This window comes from Desmodus rotundus, chromosome 10 (assembly GCF_022682495.2).
Source record: "Desmodus rotundus isolate HL8 chromosome 10, HLdesRot8A.1, whole genome shotgun sequence".
Taxonomy (NCBI): domain Eukaryota; kingdom Metazoa; phylum Chordata; class Mammalia; order Chiroptera; family Phyllostomidae; genus Desmodus; species Desmodus rotundus.
In genome coordinates, this window is record NC_071396.1 from 18,664,962 (window position 1) to 18,692,165 (window position 27,204).

Sequence of the window (27,204 nt, forward strand, 5' to 3'; positions counted from 1 at the left end):
TTAGCAAGATAAAAATAAAGGGAAAACTAAGAACTATTGCCTTCAGTTCCCTAGAACTATTAACAATACTATGGTGCTACCATACTGGAAAACACAACATATTCAACTAAAAACAGTATCAACTTATCAAAATTCATGGAAAAGGCTGGTTACAAAATAAAAATCTAAAAATCACTACTGAAAAGCAAAATATATTAAAAAAAAAAACATAAGCCAGTCACAACAAAACACCACAAAATACCTAGGAATGACCTTGAGCTTTCCTATTTAAGTAAAACTATAAAATTTGATTGAATAGTAATCAGAAAGACAGAGCATATTCCTGAATGACAAATCTGAATAGTGCCAAGATACCAATTCTTTGTTCTCTTCTAGGTTAAAATTTAATTTTAATCAATATCCCAATGGGGCTTTCTTTTTCCATAAAACTGGAAACTTATTTTCAAATAACTTTAACATAGGAAAATGTGTTGAATTTAATGGATGCATTTATAGAATGATACTGATTATTCTTTGATAAAATTTACATATGTGCACACAAAAAATAATGTAGTCTAACATATGATAATTATATTTCTAGGAAACCTTGTCAAAAACTGTCATGTGAAAATAATCATTTCAATTAAAGGAAAATTACATATAGAGAGTGAGTAGTGATAAAGTTATTCTTTCCATAGAAATTTCAGCAATAAAGGTGTTCTGTATTTTGTTATTTAGAGTTAAAAATAAGTTAATCAAAATAACATCAACAAAAAACATAGAAATGACTCCTATTTGCCTTTTAATCCAGAAGTCTCAAGCCCAGCCCCTCTGTCGTATCTGACTCTGACCTTGCAGTAGCGTCTGTAACATGGATCATAAACATAAACCAAAGACCGCAGCCAGACAGTAAAACAAGGGAAGTGAGAGTTCTCTGCTTGGTTTAGCCACAATAGTGGTTTTCATTTCAAAGAGCTGCTTTCTCCTTATCAGCAGTGGAATCATGGAAGCAAAGCAAATCACCAGGAGAACTCAATGGACAGAGGACAGGCCTTTATACCAAAATATCCATGTTGTTGGTTTCTGAACTTTGCAAGTATATGAATTTTTTTGGTTTGGTCATTAGAATTTTCAATACCACAATTCTATAATGAGCATGTATGTCTATAAACACAGGGAAATTATTTTAATTAGGAAAAGGAGTCTTTAAAAAGGCATCTTTAATTCCATCTTACTCTAACAGTTGTCTTCTTTACGGCATTTTGCTCCAGTCTTTATCAAATGTAGTTAAATATAGTCACATATACAGTGTCTACTTAATTTTTGGTTTTATATTCTTCATTTAGATTTGTAAGTACTGTCATGCTGCTCCATAATCTTCATAATTACTATTTTTATTTACTATTCCAACAGAGTAATGTAACTTAAGTAACCAATTTCTCTTCAGTTGGGCATTTAGGTGGCTATACCTTCAATAAAGATGGTGAGAAAACTGCACATGTAGCATTCTTGTGCTGCTAAACCCTTTTATTGAAACAATTTCCCAGAAATGAGATCATCAGCGTCAAGGTCACCTATGTTGTTCTCTCCTGGCAGGTGTTACAGAGTCGTCACTAGCACTGGCCCCCGCCAGGCCGCGCCCCACGGGGAGGAGGCAGGCTCTCTGCGGAGCGCTGTGGCACTGGCACAGAGCCTGCGCACTTCTCAGCTTACTGTCACCAGCCTGGGAGGCATGAAACATTACTTTAATATTGCTCTAATTTGCATTTCTTTCATAACTGGCAAGTTAAAAGTTTTTCCCTACACTGTTATTTGTGGGCACATCCTGATCTAAATGGGGACAGCCATTCTCTGACAAGATCCAGCACCAGCAGTGCTCACAGACAAAGCATGGATAACCCAGGTCAGGGACACTTGTACCAGTCTTCAGCTAGGCTCAATCTCCTCCTGGACATTTGACCTTGGACAATGGTAAACAGGACAACAGCTACCCCAGGTGGCGGCTAAGAGGACTAAATGAGATGAACTGCTGATGGTTTAAGTTTACATGAGAATCACTTCTAAGGTTTTAAAATTACCGAAGCCTAGTCTCACCCCAGACCAAAGATGCTGAAAATCGAGCCCAGAGAGTGTGCATGTTTTTTTTAAAACATAGGCAGGGCCCACCTTTCCCTGTGGGAGTTTCCACCTCGCACTCAGGTTAAGCAGGCGGATCCTTCAAGCACACACCAGTTCTCCCTTTCAGAGCTGACCTTGTGTCCTCCTGCTGCACTGAGAAAACACCCATCAGACTGACACCCAGCACCTCCCGGCCGGCCTGCCATCTGTGCTCTCGCCCCCTGCCTGCCAGCCTTCTTTCCAGCATTGTGAGCACACCGCCTCCCTCCACTCACGCACACTGACTGCCGCCCCGTTCAACTCACAAGGGCAGGGACCTAGCAGATGTTCCCCTTCTCTATCAGATCATTCCCAGCAGCTTACAAAACAGTCTTGTCACATCATCTGTCTACACACACACAGCCCCACACACATCCTCTCTTCACCTAGTATCCATCTCTGGTTTCCACCCTATTTCTCTCTTCTTCTTTACAGTAAAACTCCTCGAAAAAGTCACTTACACCCACTGGCTCCAATTCTCCTATCCTCTCTTGAACCCACTCCAATTAAGCTTTCATCTCCTTGGAAACAGGACAGCAAGAGCACTCACTACCCCATTTCTAAATCCAGCGGTAAATTCTTGGCTGCCTTTACCAGATCTACCCATAACTCTTTAAAATAGCTCATCGAGCCCTTCTGGAAGCTTGTTCTTCACTCACAAGACATGCGAACCCTCCCTTCTGGTCCCTCTCCCACCAAAGGGGCTGCTCCTCCCAACCCCCATGACAGGTCTCCTCTTCTCTCCACCCTCCAGCACAGTGGCTTCCACACTTCCTCAGTCCAAGGGCTCCTTCACTGGAGCCGCCGCTTTGCTGAGCTCTGTCACCCTGCTTTAAACACCATCTACATACAGACCATGCCCATGGAAGGGGATTCTATCTTCAGGCCAGACTGTGCCCATGAAACCCAGAATCACCTACACAACTGCACGCTCCATGTGCCACCATAACCATGGTCCATCCTCACCCATCCCGAATCTGCTTCTCTCAGTCTCCCATCCTTTCAACTGCTCTGGCCAAAGACCCCTGAAGTTATCCCTGACTCCTTTTTCTTTCACAGCCCACAGCCAATGGTGAAAACAAATCTCATTGGCTCTACCTTAAAATATATCTAGAAACAGATGAGCAGAGCAAGTGCCAGAATAGGAAAATAGAAGGGCAACTGGATCACACTGCCCAGGGGTGGCCAGCCTGCACGAGAGCTGTGGCAGCCACCTGCGAGCTTTTACAGGAGGCTAAAAAGTTTTTCTTGAGACATCCTATCACCATTTACGCACCCTACCCAGTGTTGAGCCTGCTGGAGCAAAAAGGAAATTTGTGGCTCACTGCTGAAGAATGGGCAGGTACCAATTTAAAACTGTAACTAAGTTAAATCCTGCCTCCCTTCTCCCGGAGCCTGACTCAGCTGTACTAATGCATGACTGTGCTGAAATAATTGATGACGTTTATTCTAGGAGAATAGATTTAAGAGAGAGCAATATGTATCTGGAAGGAAAGAGGTCTATTAACCTCCAATAAAAATGAAATGAAGCATGCAACAGAAATTTTAATGTATTAGAAGCTGTTCAGGTACCTTTCCAGGTGGCTGTTATACACAACCCTGGATATCAGAAAGAGGACACTGAAGTGGCTAGAGGAAACAATCTGGCCGATCAAACAGTGAAAGAGGCTGCTAAAGGAACATTTATAATTAATGCCTTTGGTACCTTTTCTAGACTTGTCACAATTCAACCCTGAATATTCTACTGCAGACTTAGAGAAAGCTAAGAGCTGGGGTCTTGATGAAGTCCTCAACAGTAAATGAAAAAATCAGAAAGGAGTTATGCTGCTTCCTGAACATTTAGTGCAGGCAGTCATGAGAAGCATTTGCATGAGGCCACTCACTATGGAAGGGACAGGTTAACCAGCTATATTAAACTATAGCTCACAGGTCCTGGAATTTCTAAAACCATATGGAAAACAACAGACAGGTATGTTGTGTGCCAGAACAATAACCCCAAGAAAGACCCCCATTAGAAGAAAAAGGAACAATAGCAAGGACAGTGCCTGTTTGAGGACTGGCAAACAGACTTTATCCAGACACCGAGGGTCCGAGGATGAAAATACTTGTTAGTCATACACTTTCAGGATGGGTAGAGGCCTATCCTACCAGAACTGAGAAATTCTCAGAGGTAATGAAAGCCCTACTGAGGGAAATAATTCCTTGCTTTGGCCTACCCAGCACCATCCAGAGTGATGATGGAGATGCTTTTGTTTCAGAAATTACACGTAAGATTAGTAAATGTATAGGCATCAAGTGCAGACTCCACACAGCATAGAGACCTCAAGCTTCTAGGAAGACAGAGAAGACGAATCACACCTTGAAGAAAGATATAGCCAAAGTGTGTCAAGAAACTCATCTCCATTGGGATCAAGTTTTACCTATTGCCCTGCTCAGGATAAGGGTGGCTCCTCAAAATGGGATTCAATTACGTCTTTACGAAATTGTGTACCGGCAACCATTTCAGGCTTTGATTGGGGTGGGAGATATGTACGTAGGTAAGAAATGAAAATAAAGAGCTACGAACAGCATTTAAGTCAGATCCTAGCTGTGATTAATGACCTTAGGTGTATTGGAGATCTCTCCCCCATAGGTTCACGATATTCCTTTGAACCTGGAGATTAGGTGCTACTTAAGTCTTGGGAGACAGGATCCCCAGAGAGCCAACTAGAAGAGTGGACTGGATTCTATGCTGAACAGACTTTCATTTCATGTCTTGTAGGTGTTTGTACTCCTCTGGAAAGATAAATGGGAACCTATGGTAACTCTAAAGGACACAGAAATGTTTTCTTTAAAAATGCTAATATAGCTCAAGCTATAAAATATGCAACTTCTGTCAACTATACTAGAAAGTATTTTAGATGAATTGCAATACCACCACTAATGTATCCTATGCCTTTAGTCATGTCAAATTGACTGTGGAATGGTTTCCAATATGTAGAAGGACTGTTTATGCAACAGCAAAATGATTTTTAAATAATCTTATCTGTTTTTATGTTGTTTTGGTTTATATTTCTTAAAGTAATCTTAGAGAAATAAGATGATTAAAAACTAACAGTGGGGAGAATGATAGGGGAACTAAAGACTTAAGCCTTAGCTACAGCTGATAGGCTTAAGTGATTAAATGCAGGTGGAAAGCAGTTGTTCCAGGAGACTCCAGAAGACAAGCAAGTCAACCTTGGTGCCCCAGAGGGTCTACCAGCCACTGAGATGGTATCTGAGCCACTGTGTTCCAGGGAAGGAACATAGATAAAGAATTGCTGATCAACAGATAAAGGAGTACCAAGAAAATCATCACCAGACTGCAACTCTTATCCAATTAACCTTTTATACCAAACCCCTTACCTACCCTTTCTTCTCCTTATAAAAACGTTGGCTGGAGATGAAATGTTAAGAAGGTTTGAGGGTACATAATCCACCGTCTTCTCAGATCACCAGCATCTGAATAAAGCACCCGTAAAATTTCAGTCATCTCTGTATTTTTATTGGTTCTGGTGGAGACAGGCAGCACGAACGCCATCTTTTCCGGTTTCACTACTATATTAGGCCACTCTACCAAGCCTGGGAGATGTAGCAGCTCTACCTAATACATAGAAGCAAACACAGAGACACAGCCAAAATGAGGAGACAAAGAAACATGGCTCAAATGAAAGAACAGAACAAAAATCCAGAGAAGAACTAAACAAAATGGAGACAAGCAATCTATTAGATGCAGAGTTCAAAACACTGGTTATAAGTATAAGGATGCTCAATGAACTCAGTGAAAACCTCAACAGCATAAAAAAGATCTAGTCAGAAATGGATACACTTGTTAAAATAAAGAACAACTTACAGGGAATCAACAGAACAGGGGATTAAGCTGAGAATCAAATCAGCAACTTGGAGAATAAGGGAGCAAAAAACAGCCAATCAGAAGAGTAAGAAGAAAAAGAATCCAAAAAATTGAGGACAATGTAAGGAGACTCTAGAACAACTTCAAGCATACCAACATTCACATCACGGGGGTGCCAGAAGGAGAAGAGAGAGAGCAAGAAAGTGGAAACCTATTCAAAATAATAATAATAATAATAATAATAATAATAATAATAATAATAATAATAATAATAATAATAATAACGACAGAAAACTTCCCTAACCTGGTGAAGGAAATAGACATTCAAGTCCAGGAAGCACAGAGAGTCCCAAACAAGATGAATCCAAAAGGCCCATACCAAGACACGTCATAATTAAAATGTCAAAGGTTAAAGATAAAGACAGACTTAAAAGCAGCAAGAGAAAAGCAGTTAGTTACCTAAGGGAGCTCCCATAAGACTATTGGCTGATTTCTCAAAAGAAACTTTGCAGGCTAGAAGGAATTAACAACAATATTCAAAGTGATAAAAAGCAAGGATCCACAACCAAGACTACTCTACCTAGCAAAGCTATCATTTAGAATCAAAGGACACATAGAGTTCTTAGACAAAAAGCTAACGGAGTTCACCACCACCAAATCAGTATTACATGAAATGTTAAAGGGTCTTCTTTAAAAAGAAGGAAAAGAAGATAAAAAAATATGAATAATAAAGGGGCAAGAAATATATATCTATCAACAATTGACTCTAAAAAAACAAAATAATAAGCAGGACAGAGACAGAATCATAGATTCAGGAAACATTTTGATGGTTGCCAGATGGGAGAGGGTCAGCAAGATGCATAAAAAAAGTGGAGGGATTAAGAAGTATCAATATAAATTGGTAGTTACAGAATAGTTGTGGTGATATAAAGTACAGCATAAGGAATAGAGTAGCCAAAGAACATCTATGCATGACCCACAGACATGGACAATGGTGTGGGGATTGCCTGAGGGCACAGGGGAGGCTGAGTGGTAGAGGAAAAATTGGGACAATTAGAACAGCATAAACAATAAAATATTTTAAATATTTAAAATTAAAATTGCAATTTCATTCAATAATATACTAAGTGAAACATGCATATACTGGAATATAAGGCAACCATAATATATGGAGTATAATCTGTAGAGTAAATCCATATGCACTAAGGTGGGTAGATGCCAACATTCCACATCAGGGATAAGGGTTACAGGATCAAGTAATCTCATTTACACAAAATTTTCAATTTGCTAGAAACTCTTCTGCTCTTTTCCTAAATGCCACATGGCTTGTTCATTTTATTCAGGTTTTCCATATTCTCTTCTCAGAGGGGCTTTACAGGACCACCTTTCCTAGCACAGCCCAGTCTTCCCTGCTCTCCCCTGGAATATGGCCCCAGCCCTGCAGCACAGACCCTGGTGAGCGATGCCAGACTCCCAGCCTCGAAGCACAGCACTTGCACCTGTGTGACAGCAGTGACTCAGGCAACGTCTTTGTGCTTTGGAATGTAACAATATTAAGTATATATACCCAGCATTTATATTTTGGAAGGAAAATTCTGATTTTACATGTGTAATGTGCCTACTTGGTAAAAGTAAAGGTTCAAATAAATGTTCTTTATCAACATTATCTCTTTTTTGCAGGCTTCTGATTTAGACTTCTCTCAAGATGAAAATATATCCTTTGTACAAAAACAGTAACATTTTTGTTAAAAACAATTTCATTTTAAAAATACAAAAAATGGAAAAGAAAAAGGGCATAAAATCCCACCAACTGTCAAAACAAGGAGTGAGTGTGTCCCCATTTGAGACCATCCCTGCCCTCCTGTTAACAACTGCAGGTTTTTTCTCTACTGACACAGACACAGGTACAGCCATGTAAACGCTTTTTATGAAACAGCCAGATCACATCACTTGTTTTTCATTCGGTTTACTGCAGGCCTGGTTCCACCATCTCATTCTTGACTGCTGCACGGTATTTGTTCTGTTGAAACGTTTTCCTACTAAGGGACATGTAGAGTACTCTCAGTGTTTTCCTACCACAATGTTACAATGAAGATGAACACGTACCCTTACATACTCCACCTATTACGAGATTCCCAGGAGGGGCCGAATCATAGTGCATGAATTTTAAAATACTGTTTTAAATTAAATATTGGATACAAAAACATTTGTAAAAGTACTGTGAGGTGTGAAACAACAAAACAATAATCTCTACACACCCATCACGCAGTTGGACTATCACTGTGTTTGAGGCTTCCTGTGGCCCCTCACTGAGTCCATGGCAGAGACATAAGACTTGCCATTAATCAATCTTTTGCTTTTTAAAAATTTAATAAAAGAATCTAATTTGATATTATTTCAATTTCTATTTCTTTAATCACTACAAAATGCAGTATCTTCTCATAGGCTTATTGGTTGTTTGTATGTCTTCTGTAAATTAGCTACTCAAAACAGCACCATGACTTTCTCCATACAAAGTTTTACAATTCTCTTCTATCCTCACCCAAGGACACTTTTTCCTTTTTTTTTTTTTTAATTTTATTTATTTATTTTTAGAGAGAAGGGAAGGGAGGGAGAAAGAGAGGGAGAGAAACATCACTGTGTGGTTGCTTCTCACGTGGCCCCCACAGGGGACCTGGCCCACAACCCAGGCATGTGCCCTGACTGGGAATCAAACCAGCGACCCTGTGGTTTGCACCCCATGCTCATTCCACTAAGCCACACCAGCCAGGGCCAAAGGACACTTTTTCACTGCTTTCAGAGAGAGAGGAAGGGAGAGGGAAACATCAATGTGAGAGAGAAACATCGATTGTTTGCCTCCCATATGCGCCCAGAGCGGGGATCGAACCTGCAACCTAGGTATGTGCCCCGACTGAATCAAACCGACCAACTTTCAGTTACAGGACGGCACTGCAACCAAGCCACGCTGGCCAGGGCCAAAGTTTTGCTTTTTTATATTGAGAGCTTCATCCATTTTCTTTCTGCCTTCCCAAGTTTAGATGAGTATTTTCCCATATAGTCTTTAGAATTTTGTTTTATACACTTAGATCTTTAATCGGTATAGATTTTATTTTAGTACATGGTGGGAAACAGGGCTCTAACTTTATTTTCTTCCAAACCCATAGTCAGTTGTTCTAATAGCATTTACTGAATAATTCCTTTCTCAACTGGCATAAAGACTTTATTATATATCAAGTTTTCATATCCAGACACAAGTATGTGTGGATATATGGTATTACGGTACACACACACGTACGGCTGTTTTGGACTCGGTTCTTCTCCATCAGTTTGTTTAGTCTGGGTAACCAATGGAGCTTGGTCAGAAAACACCGCTCACCTGTCCTTCTTCGTCAAAAGCCATGATGACCACAGCAGCACCAAACTTCTTGATCCTCCTGGCCTTCTCCAGGAAGTCCTCCTCCCCCTCCTTCAGGCTGATGCTATTGACGATGCACTTGCCCTGGCAGCACTTCAGACCGGCTTCAATCACAGTGAAATTGGAAGAGTCGATGCACAAGGGCACCTGAGATCGCAAGGGCAGAAAATCACAGACAGATGACAAGTCACCACCAATTGCCGTCTGAAGACTCCCAAACAGTCCCCATTCCTTCTGCAGGACAACAATAAACAAATGATAGTGTCACAGAGATAGGACTTTAATGGACCTGTTCTTAAAGCCCAAAATACTTGAAGTTATTCCAGTCTTACCAGAAACCACATGCATGGAGTGCCTGAAATTTCTAACTCAAAGATCACAGCCAGACATCAGAATGGAATCCCAGAGGTCAGCTCACTGGCTTCAGTATCCATTCCTACTCACAAGTGCCTCTACTGTGAGGCCAGCCCCTCACTCGGATTCCCATATCCCCAATCTGACTCGGGATTAATGTGTGGTCTCATGCCCTTGGGAACAACCCTCTAGCCACATTATTAAAATTCAATCTTCCCTGTGGAAAATCAAGTTCCTGACTAGAAAAAAAAAAAAGTAGATGTAATATTCGACCCATGCACATAACTAAAATAAAGGACAGAATCAGAATGCACAGTGAGAACAGGTCCATTACTCCCCATGCATTTGTGCCTCTTATTCCAGGAAAGGTAGAAGAACTTCAAAGAAGGACTAGGGCAGCTGATCATTCAGTAAATGATTAAGTGACGACATGCTGTGTCCCATGTTGAATTCGGGACAATGGCTAGGCAGGCCAGTCCCTGGCTCCCCTGAACTTATAAAGTTGAATGTTTAAACAAGTAATGACATAAAGTGCAAAACATGCCAGAGCACAGGCCACCATGAAAGCATATGTATGACACAGGGGACAAGGGAAGGGAGACTCAGGAAAAGGGTCCCAGGGCAGGTGGCTCATCCTTAAGGAGAACAAAACAGAACAAGGAATTCATGCAATTAGCTCTTTCCTGGCATACTAGTGATGACAGGTGTGCTAGGAAAAGGGTCAATACAGTGACCTTGCTCCCCAGCATAAGTCCTCAGTTTGGCTCATTAAAGTCATAAAAATTCTCTACAGCTTGGACATTCTTACATTGTTCTTACAGGGACAGATGACTGACTGATGTGAGGGGACTACAAGGTGGGTCTTCCGGCTCCTGGCACAGCCCTCTTCCTACTACTCGGATGATGAACAACTGCTCTGACTTTGAGCAAGTCATTGAATTTCTCTGCACCTTATATTATCAAAATATTTAATCCTACAGGAGAGATAAGGGTTCTTTTTCAATTTAAAAGAAAAAGAGCAAGTGGGGGCAGAGAGAGAGATCAATTTGTTGTCCCACTTGTTTATGCATTCATTGGTCAATTCTTGTATATACCCTGACCGGGGATCCAACCTGCAACATTAGCATGTTGGGACAATGCTCTACCCAACGGAGCTATGTGTCCAGGGCCATTATAAGGCTTCTTAATGAAGAGTTTTAAGACAAAAGTGAAGGAAGGGTTAATGTAATTCACTGACTACTACAAAGACATCAAACTCAAGCATTTGCTTAAACCTCTTAAGAAAACTGACAGCCCTATTCTCCTAATGCACTAGTGATGGGGGCTCAAATGTTGGAAAATTTCGTTTCAGGTAATAGCTAATGAGCTTAGGGATCAGTGTATGGAAAAAGCTATTGTCTCAGGAACTGAAGGCATGACCCACCTTGACTCCAGGAAACCACAAGCAGTTCCACCTTTGTGTCTCAGGAGGACAGCAAGCGGTCAAGGTGGTGTCTGAGCCATTGTGCTCCAGGGTGAGATGCCCAGCCCTCGGCCCAGGACACAGATGGAAGAACGCTGCAGCTTTTTATCTGATTAACTTTTTCCCTGAATTCCAATCCCCTTACCTATACTTCTCTTCTCCTTATACCAAGGGTTGGTTGAAAATGAAGCTTAAGATGGTTTGTTAGGTTTCAAACCCACCATCCTCTCAAAGCACCAGCCATCTGAATAAAGCACCCACAAAGATTCAATCCCCGTCTGCTTATTGGGCCTGGTAGGTAACAGGCAGCACGAACGCCAGCTTTTCTGCTTTCAGTAGAAGGTTTCTTTTAAAAAAGAACTTGAAAAACCACTCCTCATCTCAAATTCAATGGCAGAAAAATAAGTGAGGTTTTTAAAGTTTTTAGAATCCAACTAAAATGTTTTCAAACACTGCCCTGACAAGTGTGGCTCAGTTGGTTGGGCATCGTTTCACAAAGCAAGAGGTTGCTGGTTCAATTCCTGGTCAGGGCACATGCCATGGTTGTGGGTTCCGTGCCAGTTGGTGCACATATGAGAGGCAACCAATGAACATTTCTTTCCCTATCTTTCTCCATCCCTTTCCCACTTTATAAAAATAAATAAATAAAATTTAATAAAATAAAAAAATTTTAAAAAACACAAAAATTAATTTTTATCTTTTAAAGAACAAATATAAAAGCTGACAAAATACCTTGATTTAATCTTGTTTTGTGACTTTGTTTGACTGTGATAAACCTACAAAGGTCTCTTCTTCCCATGAAGGAAGAATTAGCTGAGTTCCCTTATGTACTGCAGGAATGGAACTAATGATTTTGTAGGAAAGCTAAGAATACCCTTCAGAGACATGAAAAATGGGTTCCTAGTCTATCCAGACATCAGAGGAGACTAACAATTCTTGTGAGCAATTCCAGAAGCCTTGGAAAGAGCCAAGCAGAAAGTCTGGTTTTTATCATAAGGCTAACATTAAGCAAGGAAACTAACAATCAAAACCACTGGGCTTTTGACATAGGAAAACAGAAAACCAGTGTATGAGATGACAGATCAATGGGACAAATGACAAAGTTAAATGAATGACAGAACGAGACACGTAAACTCCTTTGATGAATAAAAATTTTGTACAACCTTGGCGATGTCAGGCTCAGAAGCAATGAGGTTGCAAAATCTGGTCATTGCACTTGGACCATCTAGCATGCCATCATCCATGTTGATATCCAACACCTGGGCTCCCATTTCCACCTGCTCTTTGGCAACACTCAGTGCTTCCTGAGGAAAGAATGCAAGAGAAAGCAGTGTGAGCACAGGGTGGGGCAGGAGAGGCTAACCAAGTAATCCCTTGCCATCCTGAGCAGTCCTTGTGAATTATACTCTCCTCCTATCAATCACCGCAGATTATCCTTAAATATCTCTCCTCCCGTCACATCATTTCACTACTCAGAATCCACCAGGGCTGCTTTCCCGCCATAAAGAATCTAAACTCCTCAGCCTAGAGTTCGGGCCCCCTGTGACTTGTCCCTAACTCCTTACCTCTCCCACCCAAGTCTGTCTTCACTTCTGTGTCATAGGTCATGTTGTCCCCTGTGCTGGAAATACAAGCCCCTTCCTGTCTATACTATTTAAGACCTAGCTCGAGCCCCATCTCTAAGAAAAGTCCTTGGAGAAACCATCTAAAACGTATATAACTCTTCAGTGTTTGTCAAAACATGCAGACCATTTGTTGCAGGCTGTTGATAGAAGTTACATGAAATACGAGTTAAGTGTCAGCCAATTTTTATATTGGAAGGCTTTTCAAATCCTTTAACATACTATTATATACTGTAAGTCTCCAAGAACAGAATGAACTTGCAGCATTTCCCACTACAATCACTTAAGGAATGTCTTGTAGAATCATCCTCAAAGCAGACTTTGTATTTGGAAATCTAAAGGTCTTAAGTGTTTCCCACTCTTCGAACAATGTTGGGCAAAATAACACGTTCAATAATGCTTTCTAACTAACTGATACAACAGATGACTTATTTTTTAAGTCTTCACTGTACACTTCACAGTGTGATAATTTTTTTCTTAGCCAAAATAAACCAAACAGAAATGTTGAGCAATCATTGCAATAGAACAGGCATGACCCTTCGGCATATGCCACAAAAAAAAGGCCATTCATAACGACACAAGGTTACACAGAGCAAAGGGATCACAATAAAATTGAGCATATCAATGAACAAAACAAAGGATAAAAAACATACAATCTTATCAATAGATGTAGAAAAATCATTTGATAAGATACAACATCCATTTATGATTAAAACACTCAATAAGACAGGTATGGAAGGAAAGTACCTCTACATAATAAAAACCGTATATGACAAACCCTCAGCCAATGGTGAAAAACTGAAAGCTCTCCCTCTAAAATTAGGGAAAACACAAGGATGCCCACTCTCACCACTCCTATTCAACACAGCTCTAGAAGCCCCAGCCAGAGCAATCAGGCAATAAAAAGAAATAAACATCCAAATTGAAAATGAGGAAGTGACATTTTTTCAGATGACATGGTTCCATAGATAGAAAACCCTAAAGACTCCACCAAAAAAAACCTATCAGAAACAATAACAATAAAGTTACAGGACACAAAATCAATATACAAAAATCCACTCCTTTCCTATATACTAACAATGAAACTTCAGAAAAAGAAATGAAAAAAAACTTCCTTTTGTAATTGCAACCAAAAGAATAAAATACCTAGGAATAAACTTAACAAAGGACGTGAAGGACCTATATACAGAAAACTACAAAGCACTCTTAAAAAAGACTGAAAAAGACATAATGAAATAAAGATATTCCATATTCATGGATTAGAAAAATCAACATAGTTAAAATGGCCATATTACCCAAAGTAATATACAGATTTAATGCAATCCCCATCAAAATTCCGATGTTATTTTTTAAAAGAAATAGAGCAAAAACATATCAGATTTTTATGGAACCACAAAAGACCCCAAATAGCCAAAGCAGTCCTGAGAAAAAAGAACAAAGCCAGATGAATTGAACTACCTGATTTCAAATTATACTACAGAGCTACGATAATCAAAACAGCATGGTATTGGCAAAAAAAGCAGACACACAGATCAATGGGACAGAATTGAGAACCAAGAAGTAAAACCATATGTATACAGGCAAATAATTTTTGACAAATGAGCCAAAAACACCTAATGGAGAAAAGAAAGCCTCTTCAATAAATGGTGCTGGGAAAATTGGAAAGCCACATGAAAAAGAATGGAACTAGATTTCAGTTTGTCCCCATGTACAAAAATTAATTCAAAATGGATCAAAATCCTAAACAGAAGACCTGAAACAATAAAGTACATCAAAGGAAACATAGGTACTAAACTTATGGACATTGGTCTTAGAGAATATTTTATGAATTTGACCACAATGGTAAGGAAAGTAAAGGAAAAAATAAATTAATGGGACTATATCAATCTAAAAAGCTTCTGCACGGCAAAAGAAACTGGCAACAAAACAAAAAGGCAACCAACCAAATGGGATATATTTGCAAATAAGATCTCTAACAAGGGGGTAATATACAACATATATAAAGAAGTCACACAACTCAACACCACACAACCAAACAGTCCAATCAAAAAAAAGGTAGAGGACCTAAACAGACACCTCTCCCAAGACGACATACAAATGGCCAACAGGTAGATGAAAAGATGTTCAACTTCACTAGCCATTAGGAAAATGCAAACCAAAACTACAATGAGATACCACCTCACATCTGTTAGAACGGCTATTATCAACAGGACCAGTAATAAAAAGTGTTGGAGAGGTTGTGGAGAGAAAGAAACCCTCATTCACTGCTGCTGGGAATGTAAACTGGTACCGCCACTAATATGTATGGCAGTTCCTCGAAAAATAGTTACCACAGGACCCAGCAATCCCCCTTCTGGGTATCTGCTTGAAAACATTTATTCGCAGAGATACCTGCACCACTACGTTCACTGCAGCATTACTCATGGTGGTCAGGACATGGAGAGAACCGCAGTGTCCTCTGATAGAGGACTGGATAAAGAAGACGTGGTACATGTATACAATGGAATACCAATCAGCCATAAGAAAAGATGAAATACTGCCGTCTGCGACAACATGGATGGACCTATGCTAAGCGACATAAGTCGGAAAAAGCTAAGAACTGTATGTTTTCATTCACATGTGGGATATAAAACTGAAACTCACAGACACAGACAACAGTGCAGTGGATACCAGAGGGACGGGGCAGAGGGGCAGCAAAGGGTAAAGAGGGTCAGATGCGGTGATGGAAGATGATTTGACTTGGGGTGGAGGGCACGCAGTGCAGTATACAGATGGTGAATTAGAGAAAGGTACACTTGAAGCCTACATGATCTTATTAACCAATTTCACTCTGGTAAGTTTAATAAAAAAACTAAATAAATAAATAAATAAATAAATAAACAGCATATCAAAAAAAGTTTTGAGTATCAGCAATGTATTAAATTCAGTAAAGAATAAAAAGATGTGTAGTGGGGAGAAGGGTTTTCAGGAACTACTATAAAGGACACATGGACAAAACTAAGGGGGAGGGTGGAGGTGGGGGAGGGAGGGAGGCTTGGCTGGGGTGGGGTGGAGGGGTGGGGAGAAAATGCAGACAACTGTAATTGATCAACAATAAAAAAAAAGAATAAAAAGATGTGTAAGTCACAATCCTTGTTCTTAAAGGCCACACACTTTGTTGAGGGCATATGACACAGTCGTATACAAAGCTACCAGGGCTGCCGTAGTGTGTGAGTCACATGCCAAGACGGCCTGGACACCGGGAAGGGGAAGTGTTTGTGGACTGGGATGGAGAAAGCTCCCTGAGGGAGGGTCTTCAGCGGGGGCCTGGGATACGGATTGGAGAATACAGAGAGAAGATGGCAAGCAACCTAGTTGGACCAGAGGTCAAACGACCTGGAAAAAAGAGATGCCAATACCTGCCCTTTCTATTTCATGGGAGTCACAGAATAACAGCTTGTAGTAGGTCCAATCTTCCCAAATCTGCTCAGAGAGATGAAGTGATTTCTGAAAGATGGACAAATTGAGCAAAAAGACAGGACTGGAAGTTTTCTCAGGCCAATGCTCTTTGATCCTCAACAGATCACCAACTCATGGAGAACTCCAAGCAAATGAGGACCCACTCCCCGCTCCCCCTCTGTGTCATCCAGGCAGAGAGAAGAGTGGTTAAGCGTTGGGCTGGATGGACTTGGGGTCTATCGTTACTTGCTGTGAAACAACAGTCTTCAATTGCACATCTGTAAAATGAGGATAACAACAGTACTTATCTCATAGGTCTGTGGAGATTAAATGAATAACATGGCAAAGCACTTAGCACAGTGGCTGGCATAGAGTAAGACCATATTAATCAACAGATATTACTCCTGTTTTCCCCTAAAATGCCCTCTGCTCTCTGTATCAAAGCTATCAAGACTGAGAGCTAAAAGGGACACCACAAAATGGTCATGAAACTAAAACATAAATAGAAACACTGCCAGCTGAAGAACATCACACACTATGAAGGGTCACTAGGATTCAGAAGGGAACAAACATGAACAAGCCTCCCGGAATGTTCAGGTGACAGACAGGAAGGGAAGGCAGTGTGGTGCCTAGGTGGAGAGGACCGAATAACGACCAACCTACAGAGTGTGTCGCCGTGAAAGCTGTTGCACTGGGAAGGACGTGACAGAAGCACACGTGGCAGGAGCAGCCGCAGGGAGGAAGGGAAGGGGACTGGCGGAGCTGTCAGGAGCCAGGCGCCCAGGCCCTGCTATGTGCTGCAGAGGAAGGCCACGGAGGAGTACTTGGTGGGTCCAGAAAGGATTATAAATGGGCCCTTTATGATTAAAACAAAGTCCACTTTGATAGTGGTTTCTGGAAGATTTATTTCCTAAAGATTGCAAATCCTTCAAGTGAGAGAAGTTTGATGATAAATCATTAAAGCCCAGACCAAATTCCTCCATTTTTAACTTCGTGTTTTGCATAAGGAAAAAAAAAAACAACCTTTATCTAGAGGTTTAGGGTAGGTTCTATTTGGATTACATTTCGCTCATCCACAGAAGGATCAAGCTTAGAAATACTCTCGCTAAATGATCATGTGAACTTCCCAAAAAAAGGGCCTGTTCTTTCTTTTGCGTTTGCATATTTATGTAGGCCTACACCTAACAGAATCAATACATTAGTCACTGCTTCATGTGGTCATAAGGACTTGAAATTTTCTTGGCTTTCCCCTTCCTTGGAAGGACTTGTGAGAAGCCAAAATGAAGAGCATTCTCAAATTTTAAAACTGACTTCACAATGAACAGAAAGAGCTAGACCCCAGACCCCTCCCATCTCACCCCACTTCCTAGCCCAAATGCAGCACTCTTTGACAAACAATGACAAGAGCGCTCAAATTTGGCGAAGCTGCACCCTTCCTCCAGCCCAGCCCGCAGCAAACACGTGTCACAGTCCTCCTCACACCTGCCAGCAGCTCTACTAATAACCGACCAGAAGCTGTCAAAGAGCTGCTTCGTTTACACGCTATCTAGCAAAAAAAAAATGGCAGATGCCTCAAGGGTCATGTTGAGATGCTCACTTCATAGGCTCCTGCCATGACGAGTTTAGCAAACTTCCGGGATCCTGCCACGTTACAGCGTTCTCCAATGTTAACAAAGTTGGTGTAGGGTCCAATCCTGAAGGGCTCTAGACCTTAAAAGGAGAAGCACTTTGAAAAACTTCTGAAAATGCATATGGTGACATGAGACAGATGGAATGCAAATGTTTTCCTAAGCAAGTGAAGACATTTCTGTGCCACAGCCCATCTGACGAGACAGGAGATGTGATGTGGAAGTAGGACCAGCGTCTTCTTCCCTAAGGAAATTGAAAACAACATGCAACACAAAGTATCACTACAGAAAAGGCCTTTAACTGCTTTGTTCTATGCATTATATTTAACGTGTCAGGAGAGGGAATCTCGCTGGGTGGTTACTGGCAGGCTCTGGGGACAGCGAGCCTCGGGTTCAAGCCCTTCCCAGCCATCTCAGTGAACTTGGCGACTTCTCACAGCCTCTGAGCTGACAAAATAGACAGTGAAAGTATCTGTCCTATAATGTTACTGTAAAAATGAGACTAGATACATTAACAAACATAAAATTAGCATCAGCAATTATAGATACTGTTAATAAAAGAAAATGGCTTTTGAGTCCTTTGCCAAAGCACTGGTTGAGGAAGAGACAAAGTAGAGGAGAATAAAGAATACAGATGGGTATGTGTTCACCAACTGGGGAGACCATTTCTTCCCACTTTGGGCTTGTGATTTCACTTTCCCATGGTAATAACTGTGGACACAAAAGGAGCTACATAGTAACCTGACAAGCTCAGGGGAGGCCTGTATGGCACCCTAACAAACTCAGAGACCAAAAGTAACCACATAGGATGGGCTGAAAATTAAAACTTCTTAACCAAAAGCAAGTCATTGCAGGCAGTCAAGTCCTAGGACGGTATCTTTCCTGACAAAAGTCAATCTTTACCTTAACTGACCCTATCTATTGTCTTTCTGCATCTGTGATAACGCACCTTTGGAATGTCTGAGTAATCCCTGTTTCCAGACCTCTCAGAGCACAGTCTCTCACCGGAGCGCAAGACCACTGGAACCCCTTGCTGTTTTCCTGTTCCCCCACATAGCATTCCTATGTGCTATAAATATTAATTGTAACTACCCTAGACCCACCAACGTAAAAGAAGTATTTGTCTCTTCATTTTACTCTTTATCTGCTTCACTTTCTCCCGTCTCCCTAATCTATCACCAAGGATTTGATGGAACCCTCCTTATGCCTGCTCCTTTGATTGTAATGTAAAATAAGGTGCAAAACTGCCATTCTCTGGAGCATAATCTCAATCCACTGAGATGCTGCTTCCCAGTTTGGCTCAAATAAACTCATAAAAATGCTTACAGGTTTGACATGACCCTTACAGCCTCACCCCCCCCCCCACCAGTCCTGCCAGCCTCAAGGTATCCCTGACCCCTAGGCAGGTCCTGAGGCCCACGGGACAGGCAAGCAGGGACAGTGCATTTAAGTGCTGAAGAGACACTGCATCACTGCTCCAAAAGCATTCTGTACAGAGCACTTCTGATATACTATGAATGCAAAGTTGCTGAGTTAAAAACTACATTTTCCACAAGTATGCAATGTATAAAAGAACAATTTAAAAGAGTATGTTTGATGTCATTCTTTCAAAATCTAACTAAAGGCCCTTTCAAAATCTAACTAAAGGCCCTGACCGGTGTGGCTCAGTTGGTTGGGCGTCATCCTGCAAAGCAAAAGGTCCCCAGTTTGATCCCAAAAGGGACTCGTACAAGAGGCAACCAATCAACGTTTCTTTCCCTCTCTTTCTCCCTTCCCCTCTCTCTAAAAATAAATCAATAAAATCTTTAAAAGATCTAATTAAAGATGATTTTTAAACCAATTTAGAGATAGCATAAAAAATTCAAATTAGGAAAAAGGGTTCTTTCATTCTTACATACGAATTCTTTAAAAAATCGTATCTAAATGGTTCTCTTCCTGTTTCAACTTTGGAAAAGGCTGAGAAATTTAACTGTTACTAGTTGGGTAAAGTCAATTAATAGCTGTAAAATCTAAGGGTGAAATGAACTACACTACCGTACCTCTCTCTGACAAAAGCCACTTGGGGGTACCATAAAGCCCTCCTCCTCGAACCTTGCCCTGTCTTTGGAGCATAAGGAGGAAACAGGGCAGCCTGAGAAGGCCTGGTGTGAACCCAGCCTCAAAGCGCGCACTGGGACTCTTCCTGGGCAGCGCGTTCTGAGCAAGTAGATGTTACTACTGCTGGCACTCGTCTTTCATTTCACTCTTCTTTGAAGAACATAAAGAATAAAACTATCTCAATGTAGAGAAATGTTAAATCTACATTATCAGGGTGCATAATTCCCCACGTATACCATCTTCAGGTTCTCTAAGAATCTATTTTTATATATATATGTGTATATGTATATATATATATATATATACACACACACACATATATATGTATATATATGTATATTTTGCTTAAAAATACCATCTAAGAATATGTCATTAAAGTATTGTGGGGAAAATTTAAAGTTATTTTCTAATAGTTGGCATAATGAACTATTTTACCAGTGTTCCTTAAGTGAACATCAAAACTCATTCTGAAAAGGGAGGCTGCCTACCTCATAGGATTGCTGAGGGAAAAATAGAAAAATAAACACCAGAACTCTTTGTAAAGTCTTGAACACGTGACAAATGTGAGACCATGATAATAGTTTAGAAACAAACAAAATTTTCTAGGAAGTGGCTGTGGTTGTTATAAAACATAACCTTGGCAGTTTGAAATTTTCCGTAACTACCATGTGTTGTCATGTATAATGTGCACTCTTTGCCCAAATTTTTGAGGGAAAAATAAGGGTGTGTATTATACATGGGTGCAATGATTACATACCATGGGTATAATAATCCCGTGTATAATGTGCACAAAAACGTGGGTGTGCATTATACGTGGGATTGCATTATACACGGCAAAATCTGGGGTAGTAGCAAATCTGATGATGAGGACTGTTAGGCTATGGACAAGGGTATGTTTTCAAAGTGGTGCTCATTTAGAAATGGACCATGTGAGCGCTAATTCTAACCAAGGGCACCTGGGCAAATCGCCTGCCTTCATTCCCATTTCCCTGGAAGTTAATGTCACCCCTAGAAAAACAAAGAACTTTTCACTATAATTCACTTACATGCCAATACATACTCTTCTTTGATGTAGTAAATAAGTGGTTGGCACAGACATCACTACCACTTAAGAAAAACATACTGCAAATTAATCTGCAAATGGTTCCTGAAATCCTACAAACCATGCATTGATGACTTACCAGACAACAACATATGCCCTTCATAAACAGTGGCAGGTGGAACTCGAGGCTTGGAGTTTTTCACAACTTTAGCAATTTCCCTGAGTTAAAAGAGAAAACAGTATATCCATTAATTCTGAATAAAATAAAATTAAACTAATTTCCAGCTATGAAATTAAGTCTAAGACAATTATGCACATAATTATATACCTAGTTCCAAATGTGCAGCCATAATTACACCTCCCAGTTTTCTCAGTACTGCAGAAAACGAATCCCTAAACCTAGCTTTTCTGCACCTGCCCGCTCTGCTATGCGTGAGTGAACCAGTTTCTGCACTCTGCCATGTGAACCTAGAGATGGGGAACAGTTTGCATAAACACAAATAGCACATCTCCTCCTCCTGTTCCAGACCCACAGATGCCCTTTACTTCATCAAATTCACACGAGATACGTCCTTGCTGCTCACTCAAGTAGTTTCAAAGAAAAAAGACTTCATAATTGAGAAGGAGGCACAAACAAGGGAGAAGATGCCAGGAGTGAAGGAAATTAAATCTTTTAGATGTTTTTTCTAATCATAGTATGCACAGAGCAGGGAGGATACACAGAAATACATCTCTAAAGCTTCAAAATAATTACTCCTAAAACATGTGTTTAAATTATTCATACTCTCTCTAACCTTATCAGCTTTAATGGATTATGTCTTTGATCGACCTGGAAAAATCTGGTTATTTATATACTATATTATAATATACACAGATGTACACACACATGCACAGATAAAACTGACAGACGAGGAGATATATATATGTGTATATTAATATTAACACACACTTAGTTTTAAAACAACTGTTTTTAAAAAGGGACAACCTTAAAGATAAAGAGATCCAAAGATAAGCTATATTCAACTATTGATAGCTTTCAGAGACTATTTAAAAGATGTTTAAAAAATGAGATAGACTCAAGAGAATGTATCACAGAAGTCAACAAATCAGTGAAATAGTAGGTAACTCAACACAGGGAACGTATCATACACAAGAAAACAGACTCCCAACAGTGAGATAACTGGCTCAAAATACGACCACCAGTCCCTCTAGGGAAAAACCAAACACACAGTCATAAGTGTGTTCTATTCTACAGGATTCCAATTCTCTCAAAATTGCAAGGACTTAGCAACTTCACCAGCTGCAGTTTCACATTCCCTTCCTCCTGCCTCAGTTGCCAACCTGGACTAAGTGACAACTGTGCATTGGGCAGGTAGAGACACTTCTCCTGACCTCAAGGTATGTGTGGTCTTACTGTCTTTTCCTTCATGAATCTGATGGAGGCATGTCACAAGCCCACGAGAACCAGGAGCTGTCCCTTGTTGAGCCTTCATACATTGGTCGGGTACTTTCGGACAGAATATTATTATACCGGGGATTTGCTTTACAATAGTCCAGGGCAGCGATTTCCAACCCGTGTGCCAAGCAGGCACACTGGCGCGCTGCAGGAATGCTTACAACCTGCACTACCTGACTGTTTAGTCCAAAGCACTGACATCTTTTCCCGTAGACTGTCAAATAAAAAATGACAACAGCCAACGCAACAACAGTCTTCCAGTGTGAATGAATCAAAACTATACCTATTTTTTTTGTCAGATCAGCCAAAAGTATATTTTTTTGGTGTGCCACAGAATTCTAGTAATTAGTTTGTGTGCCAGGTGATGAAAAAGTTTGAAAATCACTCGTCTGAGGGGGGAAAAGGTGGAGAATAAGTTAAATAAGAATAGCAAATGTTGAAAATTATGAAAAGTATGTGATAGGCACATGAGCATTCATTTTATTTTTGGAATTTTTATAATACAAAGGTATCATAGGTTGCTAGGGCTGCCATGAGGAAATACTGTAAACTGAATACAGTTGCTTAAATAGCAGAAATTTATTTCTCAAAGTTCTGGAGGCTACAAGTCCGAGAACAAGATGTCAACAGGGCTGGTCTCCTCTAAGGCCTCTCTCCCTTTGGCTTCTTTGCTCCCTGTACCTTCACATGGCTCCTTCCTCTGTGTGTGCCTGTGTCTTACCTCCTCTTCTTATAAGGACACTAGTCAGACTGGATTAGGGTCGCCTCACATGACTTCCTCTTACCTTATTACTTCTTTAAAGTCCTCATCTCTGTGTACAGCCCGTTTGGAAGACTTGGAGTTAGGACTTCATATTATGAATTTGGAGAGGACATAATTCATCCCCTAACAGAAGGTGAAGTATTGAGAAGCGATTATTACCTGATATGATCTGGCGTTGTGCCACAGCATCCACCAATGATATTGACCAAACCATCCATGGCAAAGTCCTGCATTTAGAAAAAGAACGTTCTAGGTAGTTCACCTGAATTCTAACTCACCACTAGCCATTCAGCAGAAAAAAAAATCCTACGTTTCCTGAATAATTTTATATTAAAAAGAGAGCTAAACACACTTGATATACAAATCTTTTAATGTCCCCACTATAACGTTCAAACAGTTCAGATACTATGAAATCCTTTATACCACTTAAAATGAAATAAGAGCCTGACCAGTGAGGCTCAGTGGGTTGGGCGTCATCCTGCAAACCGAAAGTTTGCTGGTTCCATTCCCAGTCAGGGCACACGCCTGAGCTGCAGGCCAGTTCCCCAGTTGGGGATGTGCCAGAGGCAATGGACTGATGTTTCTCTTGCACACCAACATTTCCCTCCCTCTCTTTCTCGCTCCCTTCCTCTCTTCCTAAAAATAAATAAAATCTTTTTTAAAAATCATTAAAAACAATAAAATGTATTATAATAAGATTTTTGATTGCTTATTTGGTCATAATCAAGATTTCAGCCCATATGCTAAGCTGAATAAGTATGAACTGGATAATGCATTTTTAAATAACACAAAGTTTTATTTAAATTTAAATTAACAATTTTAAAGAATTAAAAATTCAGTTCCTCAGTCACATTTCAAGTGCTCCAATAACCAACTCCATGTGGGCCCAGAGTTCAACCACAGGCTAGTCTGAAGGACAAGAGAGGAAGTCAAACAACTGAGAAGTCTTAACACTGAAAAGAGCATCTATATAAGGCATTAAAATTATGAGGAGTAAGTCAGAAATAGTTTAGGAGAGAATGTCAGTGAGCCAGAAGCTCCGCATTAAAGGGATGAGGAAAAAAGACTCAGGGATTAGTAGTAAGGAGGGATGGCGGGTAGTATAGACAGCAGGTGACTAGGAGAAGGAGAATGGGGGAGGTGACAATGGGAAACAAGGAGTCTGGGGCCTGGGGGCACCACATGAGAGGGCTGTAGGACAGCCAAGTCTCGATTAGTTTCAGTTGGACCTCACTGGGAATTTTCCAACAGCCACCAGTACCAACTGGGGAAAAGGCTGCCAACAGCTAGCCTTTCCCTCTACCTCCACCATCTTAAATCAGAGTAACTGAACTTCTATTCATTATATACATACTGGAATTCATTTAGGAAAAAATTTTGCTTCTAAATAGTCTAAACCTATAAATCTGAAATTTCATTTCTCTATCTCTTAAGAACCAAGTGAAAGAGGACTCCTGACCTTTAAGTGCATGGCCATCATATGCGGAGTTTCATCATAGTCGCCGAAGGTATTGGGAAGACCTAAGAAAACACATTGCAACCATCACTGGAAATGATTTTAACAGACAGACATAGTACAGTGGTACCTCGGTACTCGTCGTTAATTTGTGCCAGAACTTGTGACGAGTGATGAAGTATGCTCTCTGGTGGGGCAGCGTCGTAACTCACACAAGTCGTAGCATGTGACACAAGTCCCAGCATGTGACACAAGTCCCGAGCAAGCGCCCAGTGCTGCAACATTTTTTCTTGTCAGCATGCAACAAGTACAGGGTTTGACAAGTTCTGAAGCCAACGAGTACCGAGGTATGACTGCATATGTAATGGCTTTAGGCTCTAAAGTTGGGAAATTTTATATTTATCAATTAATGTGTATTATAATCACATACTTGCAAAAACAAATAATGATTGTCAATACTAAACACAGTATATAGAGACACAAAAAAAGAAGTCATAGAAGAATATCAACATCCACTATTTCTTTTCCATTTGAAAGAAAAGCATCACTACGATGTGGGACAGAACCCCCCCCTCCTGTCCGCTTCCCACAAGGAAAATGCATCATTACCCAGCTACTTGGGGTGGGGTTGGGAGAGTACTTCACCCTTCAAACTAGTGACCACCTGATACACAATTAACACCAACCTCAACCAGTGTCCTTTCAAGTAAATTTTCCCAAGCCAAGACTTTAGTATCTAATTTCCCAATTCCCTGTTTTACTTTTTATACCCTCCCAGTTACCTTATGCCACATGGGAAATAAAAATTTATCATGTGTTAAAATAAATAGACTTGGGGGAAAAAATGCTAGGAAATGACTTTTAGCCCTCAGTAGCTAAGCAGTGCTCAAAAACATTCACCAGGAAATCTGGCCGACCCAGAATGAATTACCACTATCTAACTGGATAGTTTGAGAATGATCCACAAATCTCTTGATAATCTTTATATATAGTAAACTAGAAGTCCTAACTTTTCAAAAGGAAAAAAATAACAAGACACAAGCCCTCTGTCTACTTTTTGTGAAGAAAGTGAAATGAAGAGGGCTCCCCCCACCTTCTCTGCACGCGTCACTTTGGCCACTGTCCACATGGTAGGCGAGCACTGTGGCCAGAAGTAAGGCATCAAGATCTGCTACCCTGTCCACCCGTGTCTGTGTATTTGGATTTACCCACGCGCAGCTCCCTCGAGATACACACCTGCGTTGGGATAGCAAAGGACAAAGGCTGTTGTGCATTTTCCAATTGCTTCAATAAAAGGTCTCATTTCTGCTGCACCCAGAGCACAGTTTAATCCAATGCTGGAAAAACAAAAGGAAGATATTAGGAGCATCCTCTTTTATTTAAAATCTTTATACATATATAAAGTTCTGATAGAAGAATATATCTAAAACCAAACAGATACTAAATCTTCTGACAAAGCACTTTTATGAAGCTACAGTCAAACCTTGCAGCACTGAGTACCATTCCTGTCCACGTCTCCAACCTCAGATATCTTAAGGCTAAAGGACCCTGTCCATGAGTGTGACTCCTGAAGTAAGTTCACAGTTTGGTTAATGGCATATTGTAACACAAAATCGCCTGCAAACCACCTCTGCTAACAAACATCTGCTTCGAAAACAATACTTGGGAGAAATAAAAAGGGAAATCTTGGGGGTGGAAGGAGCATCAATAGCATGGGGAAGCCATTCTGGGAGGCTGGACAACCGAGACTTGGTCCTTGCTCCATAACTGACTTGCAAAGTGACCCGGGACTCAAAATCTGTCCTCTTCTAAGTTAAGCTTCCTTCTTTCTCTACGAAACCCAGGGGCTCTCTGCTTAGCAGATGAAATTGACTCAAATAAAACAGAGCAAAGCAGAGCCGCTCTGTCTGGAGAGTGGAGGGCCTAAAACCTCTCCAAAACCCATGTCCGTGGGGGCCCCTGAGGCCTGCAGGAATCAGGAATTAACTGTGAAGCTAGTGGACTCTGTCATCTCTTATTTTTTATACAGGGCAGAGCAAAAGTAGGTTTACAGTTGTTTATATGGAAAATAATACAATAATTAATAAATAGTAATATGACTACACTGTTTCACATACTTACAACTTATTATTTATTAATTATTGTATTATTTTCCATACAAACAACTGTAAACCTACTTTTGCCCCACCCTGTATTTTACTTTTTCCTTTTACTAGGATTCTTAAGTGCAAGGTGGTGGGGGAGAGAAAAAGAAAATGAAAGGAGGAATGTTCAAAACGTTTGAGAGAAGACACAGAAAATATAAAATAAACTACATAAAGTGTGTCTTCAGAGACCCCTACACATTCCTATCTTTGGTTTTTCTATTAAATGTTTACTACAGCCCTACCATGTGCCAAGGACTCTATCAAGCACTAGTGAAATACACATCATTAAGAAATTATTCTTAAAAAGCTCATAAGTT

General features: G+C 40.5%; 1 protein-coding gene across 5 annotated transcripts in view; it reads right to left on the reverse strand.

The window, feature by feature from the left end:
- The window catches only part of MTR (5-methyltetrahydrofolate-homocysteine methyltransferase), a 93,858-nt gene that overhangs the window by 43,739 nt on the left and 22,915 nt on the right, over positions 1–27,204 (reverse strand). For all 5 annotated transcript variants that reach the window (XM_024561653.3, XM_024561652.3, XM_024561654.3 and 2 more), the window contains 7 exons: positions 25,977–26,077; positions 24,744–24,805; positions 23,444–23,511; positions 21,205–21,284; positions 17,896–18,008; positions 12,402–12,542; positions 9,384–9,569 (listed from right to left, as the gene is read on the reverse strand). In XM_024561653.3, the coding sequence (XP_024417421.2) occupies positions 9,384–9,569; positions 12,402–12,542; positions 17,896–18,008; positions 21,205–21,284; positions 23,444–23,511; positions 24,744–24,805; positions 25,977–26,077 (751 nt within the window). The remainder of the gene's footprint in view (positions 1–9,383; positions 9,570–12,401; positions 12,543–17,895; positions 18,009–21,204; positions 21,285–23,443; positions 23,512–24,743; positions 24,806–25,976; positions 26,078–27,204) is intronic.